This window comes from Anarrhichthys ocellatus, unplaced genomic scaffold, assembly GCF_004355925.1.
Source record: "Anarrhichthys ocellatus isolate YVR2014 unplaced genomic scaffold, GSC_Weel_1.0 scaffold144, whole genome shotgun sequence".
Lineage (NCBI taxonomy): Eukaryota > Metazoa > Chordata > Actinopteri > Perciformes > Anarhichadidae > Anarrhichthys > Anarrhichthys ocellatus.
The window spans coordinates 217,247-226,293 of record NW_022280174.1 but is presented as its reverse complement, the minus strand read 5'-3'; the positions used below and the strand labels follow the sequence as shown (position 1 = coordinate 226,293).

At 41.7% G+C, this 9,047-nt stretch overlaps 1 protein-coding gene across 1 annotated transcript in view; it reads left to right on the top strand.

Moving 5' to 3' along the window:
- Positions 1 to 5,418, top strand: part of mta2 (metastasis associated 1 family, member 2) — a 32,453-nt gene extending 27,035 nt beyond the window's left edge. Inside the window, exons 2-4 of the mRNA XM_031877694.1 lie at positions 1,737 to 1,804; positions 4,965 to 5,266; positions 5,391 to 5,418. Coding sequence (XP_031733554.1) covers positions 1,737 to 1,804; positions 4,965 to 5,266; positions 5,391 to 5,418 — 398 coding nt within the window. The remainder of the gene's footprint in view (positions 1 to 1,736; positions 1,805 to 4,964; positions 5,267 to 5,390) is intronic.
- The last annotated feature ends 3,629 nt before the right edge of the window (positions 5,419 to 9,047 follow it).

Below are 9,047 nucleotides of genomic sequence, written 5' to 3'. Positions count from 1 at the left end.
TTCTGAAAACCGGATGTTCGTCTGAAGAAACCGGATGTTGTCTCACGTTAATCTTTCCACTAACTTTCAAAGTCCTTCGCTCGCTCCCGATCTGTGCTGTTTAAATGCGTTTACCGTGAATTTCAGCATACAGGTGCACTAACATGTAAGTGTCTGCTGAGTTGACCACGGAGATCTGAGTGTCTGCTGACTTTACCGCAGCGATGTCCAGTAGTCTCCAGGGAGAGCAACAGCTGGTGCAGCTTCTCTCTTTATTTCTGCCCCCCCTGACCAGAAGCGCAAGTCGCCTTTTCTCTACGGCAACCCTGAAGGGACATCATATCTCCAATACAAAACGATAAACATGAGACAGTCTGTTACAATAATAATAAATTAAAAATACTTACCTGTGTTTTTGTTGTTTTTTAATAATTATTATTATTATTTTTTTATTTTTTTTTTTCGCATCTCAAAAGGCTCAAGGACACACACATACATACATACATACATACATACATACATACACAACTGACTATAGGATGTTTGCTGGCTTTTATCCCACTGTTCTTGTCATCCTCTTGTTGTTATGTCTATGTATTGTCTCTTGTCTTTCAATAAATAAAATAAAAATAATAATAAATTTAAAAAAAAATGCGTTAACGCGCGATAAAATAATTGTCGGCGTTAATTAATGAATGCGTTAACGCGAAATTAATGCGTTAACTTGCCCAGCACTAATTATTACTGATGTATTTTGTTCAATACACCTTACCTACAGACAAAAATGGGAAAAGAATGATTCACTGCTCTGCCCAATTAGTGTCAGTTCAGCGCACCGTATTCAACCGAAGTTGGTCTCAAAACTCACATTGTATTGCTTCGTTCATGTTTCTGTCTCGTGCTGGTCTGCTGACAGCGCTGTTGGTTGAACACTCGGCCACACTGGATGGCAGTAGAGGAGGTTGTACCAGCGTCTGATTCAATCGTTGTGTAGCACTTTCACCAGACTTTTTCATGTGAATATTTTAATTTTATCTTCCAAAAAGTATATTTGAATGGAAAGTTGTTTGTGGATAAAAGAGAAATTTGAAATCAAACATGGCAGTCACAATTATTACCCCCAAAACATGCAGACAAACAAAAGAACAAATAAATCATTGGTATTGCCTACATTTATAACTGCAGGTGCCCACAGTGTAAGCCAATTCACAAATATAACAAAATACAAATCATACTTTCAGTTTGGTTTGTTGGTTCATCTGGGAAAAACTACAGGCCTGACTGTCATGAAACTTAGTGTTACGGGCCAAGGAAGAACTGGTGAACTTTTGGAGCGGATGGTCTGCCCTCTCAGAGAGCCCTTCTAGTATAATTAAATTCACATGAAGTCAGTCTGCAGGCTGGATAGACAAGTTTCCTTAAGCTCCTATTACACCAGTCCACTCACTGAGCTGGCAGGCTCTGGTTCACCTAACAGCTTCTCACTGTTGTACGGACAGGCCTCCAATTAGAGTGGTGTGTCGCTTGAATGGGTTCCTATCATTCAGGTTAGCCAAACTGGTCTCAGTGCTGCCAGTACAGCCACAGAGCTGTGTTGGTGTCTGTCCAGAGGACACCTGAACTATCAGCGGACAATTTTACAATACGGAATATTTACTATACTTAGTATTTATTTTATTATGTGCATTCATGCATTTCTGTGAATGTTTCCCTGTGAACACTACGTGAGTCTAATGTTTTTTCTCTGTTTCTTTCAGATTACGTGTACTTTGAGAACTCCTCCAGCAACCCTTACCTGATCCGTAGAATAGAAGAGCTCAACAAGGTTGGTTGTTTCTCTCATATGTTTCCATTTTACAGTTGTTTCTGTAATACTAGGATTGGGCATCAGCGATAGTTCCGTACCTAACTCTAACAAAAGTCATAATTTTATTTATTTAATAGGTCCAAACTTTCTCAATTTCAATATTGTTCTATATTTAGAACATTTATTTATTTATTTAAAGCAGCATTGCACCTTTCACTACAGTTTCAATGTTTATATCTGTAAAATATCTTAAGTCAACACTTCCTGTTTCCATTCCAAATTAAAAGCGTTTGTTTCTATGAACAGAATCCCCTAATCTGTTAACACAAGGCTTTTATTGTTTGCAGGACCTTGTTGTGGAAAATGCTGTGACTTGCACGGCTCAATAAATTAGTGGAGTTCTATAATTATTTTATGTTAATAAGTTAAGTTAAGTGGGCCATTATCAAAGGTTAATTCTAAACAAGACAGGGCTGCAGTTCAGCAAGTTAGCCGTCACACTCGGATAGAGGGAAGCAGTGTGACCCGAGCCTCACTCACTGTGACTTCGGTACCCAACCCTATAGAATACCTGGCAGTGTTGTCCTATCGTACTCCAACCAGGCTGTGTTTCATAGCTCGTATTCCATAGATTAGACACAGAACCTTCTGATCGACTGGTATCATTTCATTCAACATACTGTACTCTCACTGACACATACACTCACACACAATATGTCCCCTGGTCTTTCCTGGACGTTGCTCATGGTAAACCGTAGTTACTGTAATCACAGGACACCGGTACAGGAGCCACTTGTATAAGAGCAGCAGCAGCATATGACACAGGCTTGTTTCCCAGTCAAAGGATTAAGCTCATTTATGTAACACTCTTGTATTGAAGGGCTTGTGCTGAGCAGCAGGAGGACTGCATCGTCCTGAGTGCTAATGGCTGCTGAGCACAATGAATGGACAGGGAGAGGGAGAGGGAGGGAGAGGGAAAAGCAGCTCCAGGCTGGATTGTGGAGGGAAGCACGCAGTGTGTGCTGCTGATGCTTTCTCTGCTCTTCTGATCAGTCAATCCAGGGAGTATGAAGTACTACTACCAGAGGGCTGACATATCATAGTATTTATGATGATACCAGTATACATCTTAATGTGATTTCAAATCTGTGGAGAACTGTGGAGGAATTGGTCTGCTAAAAGGAACGACTTGGGCATTGTGGAAGTGGTTTGATAGCGTTCAGAGAACAGAGCAGAGGGGCCACATACTCTGTCACCTACGCACTGAACTCACCTGTGTGAGGAAGAGAGAGCAAACACTCAAACAGCAGGCTGAAGTTAGTTTGACAATCACCAGCTGGACATTCATGTGGTCTGCATCGAGTTTACTTCAATGTTTAGTATTCACCAGCTGGACTGGTTTCATTGTTGTTGCCGCTGTCATAAAGACAACCGGATCGCTAACACAGTTAGCAACATGGCTACCACTAGCAGCCTGACTACTGTCCAAAGCATAAACAACCGTCTGAGCTTTTATTGTGAAAGAGTGTAGCTGTAATGCGCTGCAGTTGCCAATTGGAGGAAATGAAGAGTTTGCCGTCTTGGTTCAGACTAAGGAGGCACCGTGTTATTATTTTATTGCCTTCATAAGTATTTAAGGATCATTTATTGTCATTGTGCGTTACAGGGTTGCACAACAAAAATGCAGTGGTAGCCCATTTGCTATGAAAAAACAATATTACTAACAAAACGGCAATCATGTTCCTTTGTGCCGTTTTTCTGGCTCATGGCTGGCTAGTAGGGCGTGTAAATCACCAAATGTATTAGATTACAATACTATATTGACACTTTCGACTATGATGTGATATTTGCTGATATCACAAAATCTGCCACGATACATTTTTGATTCAGTTCAAGGGCCTGCGAATGATATGAGACAATATCATATGCCCTTTTAACACAATCTGTTACATTTATATCATCTCTTAAAAAACAACTAAAATACAATCACAGGCCTCTCCGAGAAATCAAAATGAAAAACAATCTATTCTTTAGCTAAAGAATAGCCCTCCTGTAGCTGGAGGTCAAACCTGGTGAGCAACTTGTCACTAAAATGAGAATAGCCTTAAAGGTCAGTAAAAATACATCTTAAAAATTCCCAAATGCTTTGGCCCAGCAGGGAGTCAAACTGCCCTGCTGCTGTTTTTTTCCAGAGAGTGGAGTAAATATTCTCATTGTCTTTTTCTTGGCTGCTGGCCATCATCAGCCTGGATTTAGGCCGCTAGCACTGTTTGAATGCTTAGGAAGGATACAGACGTGCCATGAGAATTTAAGAATAAAGGTATCTTAAAGATTATTATGGATCGACTTCTCACTCAATGATATTGGATAGTTGATCGTTGAATCGATTCATCGATCCAGATGGATGGCTTGTTACATCCCTATATTCTCCTCCATGCACAGACAGAAATAGCTTCTTTTGTTCAGACCAGTGTGTAAACTAAGCAGTCACTATACTGGTGAGGGAGGCCACAGAAAGCTGTTGCTGCTTCACATTGAGAGTCCTACGAATAGATGGTTAATGAAGTCTTATGTTTCTGTTAAGAAACTTCAAGTGTAATTCCAGTTTGTAACAACTTTGTTCTTTTCATGTGGCCATCATTAGTAATAATATTATTGTACTCACTGAGTTAATAGTTGAGATCTAGTGACATGCAGTGTTGCGAAAAATAGTTTTGTAAATAGTTGTAGCGGTGTTGCCGTGTTCCCAGATCTCGGAAATGACTTAACAAAATGACCGTAACTGAAATAATGGACAAAGCAACAGAAACGTGAGTCATCTTTTAGACAAACAACAAACTAGATCTGCAGATGAGAACACAGAGAGCTGGAGCCACTGTTGATTGTGATTCTGGAGTGCTTGCTATAGATATGATGAAGGCCTGTGGCCGCCCACAGCTGCTGATGAATTAAAGTGCTTTCTGTTTGCAATTTATTTTTGGCCCGCTCAAATAATAAGTCAAGAATTAATGAAAAGCAGAACTGAATCAAATGAAAATGATGCGGAGCCCTAGTTCGTACCTCTGACTAACCCTTAGCATGACGAGTGAATGAAACCAACATGGCTGCTCTAACAGAGGTAGCTACACCAGCGCTCTGTTAGGAAGCCAACTTGTAACTGCTGACTCTCCACTTCCAGACAGCCAATGGGAACGTGGAGGCGAAGGTGGTGTGTCTGTTCAGGAGGCGGGACATCTCAGGAAACCTCAACACCCTGGCTGACAGCAATGCAAGTGAGTACGAAACCACGGAGCCCCTCAGCTCCCCTCAGCTCCCCTCAGCTCCCCTCAGCTCCCCTCTGCTCCCCTCTGCTCCCCTCTGCTCTTCTCTGCTCCCCTCTGCTCCCCTCTGCTCCCCTCAGCTCTTCTCAGCTCCCCTCTGCTCCTCTCTGCTCCTCTCTGCTCCCCTCTGCTCCCCTCAGCTCTTCTCTGCTCCCCTCAGGTCCCCTCAGCTCGTCTCAGCTCCCCTCTGCTCCTCTCTGCTCCCCTCAGCTCCTTTCTGCTCCCCTCAGCTCCTTTCTGCTCCTCTCAGCTCCTCTCTTTTGTTTCCTCCGGTGTGGGAGCAGGTACGATGTGGCTCGCTGCCTTTTATGAACCTCGTCTCCATTGTGTTCCACATAAAAAAGCCCCAAAGCACCTCTTCAGCTTTTATGCTGTAAACTGCACCACGGCCTGCTTCTGGTGTTAAAGTAAGACCATCACTGGTGTGTAAGGCTCCAGCTTGTTCATTCCAAAAATGGTATTAAATTGTAGTCGTAATATTTTTTATGTAAGTCAATATGCATAGGAAAATGGCTATTTAAAAAGTAATTACAACTACTGATAGATTTTGATTCCACACGTCAACCTCATCATTTTTTAATAGGCTGAGTGTCTGTCGACTCTGGACACTTTGATCTCATCTTAATCCAACGTATTAGTCTAGTTTTAGTCGACTCAAAATTTTAGCCATCAAAAGGATAAGCTGTCAAAAAGGTTGTTAACATTTCTGGTCAAAAATGAGAATGATCTGGTCTGAACAAAACATCCAGACATAAAACAGGTTCTATTTGCATATTTATTTTGAACCAACACAATTCAACAAATGACGGCCTGGATGAATGGAACATACTGTCTTTACAATAGACGCCTACTGTAAAGACAGTGGTCCACAACAGCAGACGATCAACACCTGGTGTTGCTTTAAGTCAGTGCTGTTTTAGTCCTAGCTGCAGGGTTTCTGTCCTGATAATAACGTTACTACACACTAGTTCTCTCCGTGGGGTAATATTTAAAGTGTGTCCAAATGTCCAGCTGTTTTCCCGACTCTGTTGCCGTCATGTCCTTTTGCAGAACCCCTTCAGCAGTAGGGTGCAGCCAGCTCCTGGTGTTAGCACTGTTGGCTGTGCGTTGCTAGCAACTAAAGTTTCCTAGATGATTTTGGCACGTATGAAGAGAAATATGCAGCCAACCAATAGGGTATTTGGTTCAGTAGGTAGACGGGGACGTCCTGGTTCAGGGTTCAACCTCTGACTCGTCCTGTCGGCATCTTAAGTGAGACAATCAACCCAAGTTGCTCCCCAGCAGCTTCACAGCAGCCTGCTGCTCCGGTCATGTTCCTTACTTTGAGTTGGATGTGAAAATATCTGCCTCTACACGCTGTTCTTACCTGCCGTCTCTCTTTACGCTGAGAAGCGTCTGAGCGGCTCTCTATTGACCATTGAATTAGCAAAATAAAATATGTTTTTTTTTTTTTCATCAACAAAAATCACTCCTTGATTTAACCCCCACATCCCATAATATTCTCCCAGCATCATTCATTGCTGTATACAGTTCTCTTTATACATCCATGATCCGAGTTGCATCAATTTCCAGTTTAATTAATCATATTGCATCAATAATTGAAGCTGATCATTTCAATAGTTTTCAATCAGGACCTTTAGTATTTGGATGAGGACTTTTTAATTTGTCTGCAGCGTTTATTTCAATGTGTCGAGTACATTTAATCAATATTAAATGTTATATTATATAATATTTATTCTGCTCTGCTCGATTCAAGGAAGTGTGTGTGGGTGGGGTTATTTCAGTAGTATCTTGTCAGCATGTGGTGCCTGCCCCGTCCCCCCCCGATCCAGCCTATGAGCCCATCTCTGTCTTGTGTGTGTGATCACAGAGCCGAGGTGGTGGGGTGGTGCTAATGGCATGCAGACTACTGAGGCCTGATCACACTCACTCATTACCCCCAACCCCGACACCCATAGCAGCTCCCCCTCCTTCCTCCTGGGCCGCAGTGCTCCAGACAAAGACGTCCACACACACACACACACATACACACACACACACACACACACCTCAAAATGGATGCATTAGTGCTCCTTTTTTTTATTGTACTCAGCACCACACACAGATGTAGTGTTTGTTCAGTGGTTATGTGGACGAGTCTGATATGTGACGAAATACAAAGCTGGTTCACCATGTGCTGTTTCTGCTGCACTCTTTTAAAGATTTTAATTTTTTTAAAGAGGCCAGACCGTCTACCCCCCAAGTATGGCTCTGCCTTATTGGATTTTCTCGGTGATGCGGTGACCGAGCTGAACCACAACAACGCAAAATGAACTTCACTGACACATTCATGGTGGTTTGTCTACAATCAGCTTTTCTCAACTGCAAAGTCTCCAGTGATGGAGAATGCCCCATTTGAACTCTTCCAACAATCGATGCTTTGGTTGACAGTCCTATCATTAACACTGATAATCATCCATCATATCATAGTTAAAATGTCTTCTCTCATGTATCCAGTTACTGGAAGCAGCATCAGTCTAGTTAGTCGTTTTTTTAAGTCGCATAGTTCATCTCATTGTGGTTAGAATCTTTACATTTCTTGGTTTCGAAATGTTACATTTGTCCACTGTTTGGGCCTCTCAGAATATTCAAATATATGATTATTTGTTCTTTGTTTATGTATTTTGGTTGTCAGCATTGGTATTCGGATATTCGTTTTTGTTTTACCCCTCTTGATTACAAACCTGCATAAAACACACCAAACCTTTATCAAAATGCTACTTATTCAATACCAAATAAAAATACAAATGACAATACTGAAGTATAACTGAATCCTAAATTTCATACCTTCAATTAAACGATGTTGCAGCGCTACACTGTCCATCTCTTCTGAGAATGGAGAAATGTCTCGCTGAGTCTTTCCCGGGTTGCCGTTACGTTTTCAGTTTCATTCATATAACAAATGATGTTTTAAGTTAAAATTTTAAATTGTGCACAACGGCAAGAAGGCAACCTTCATGGACAAAACATCTTATTTCACTTTAGAGGTTTTGTATTTCCATATTTAACAGTGCTCATCTCACTGGTTTGAAGTGGGTGGGACTTTGTTGGGAAAAGGTGAGACCATGACTGGTTTTTGGGTGTTTATTTCTGCTGTAAAGTTAGGTATTTTAACATTGGGGTCTATGTGGATTTGAGCAGTTTTTGGCACTTCAGCGTTGATGACCCGTCAGGCGTATTAGTGTTTACACTGCAAAAGATGTATGTGTGCAAATGTTGGTACAGGGGATATTTATTGAAATCTTAAAGCCTTTTATGACTTTATTGCGCCATTGCACTTTCCGGATCAGTTTTAATATAAACTTTAGGGTGTCATATTGCTTTTAACTTTTAATTTAAATGCTTCCCTAACCACCTCAGCAAGTGGACTGAGTGATCGGATAATGGTGCGTCTTGGTGACAGAGTTGTATTCTTAAGTTCACCTTTACACAACCCCGACCTCGTCTGGGTCGCTTTCCAAAAGTTCAGTTTTCCTCATCCACACTAACGAGCAACATCGCTATTCACTCTGGTGAGTGTTCAAAAAAGGAAAATCTGTTTAACAAAACTTAGTTCTGTTAATATAGTTTCAAAGACTTGGACTTGCTCTCGGTCTGGCTTTGGCCCATTTGATCCTGTTACAGTGATGAAGAAGTGCACCAGCTTCTTCTCTCTGCTGCTGCTCATTTGTACCAAACCAAGCTCTATCTGCCTCACTTTTCCTCATCACTGCTCCCCTCCTCTTCCTCCTCATTTTACACACGCGCACACACACACCAATTCTTTGTGCAGAACAAAAGGCCCTTGATCTGTCCCTGAGGGCCACAGCAGGCAACGGGTTAATTCTGACTTGCCTTGTGTCTTTGTGAAGAAAGTGTGTGTGCGTTACTGTTATGCTGTGTGTGCTTTAAGTGCCTGTCGC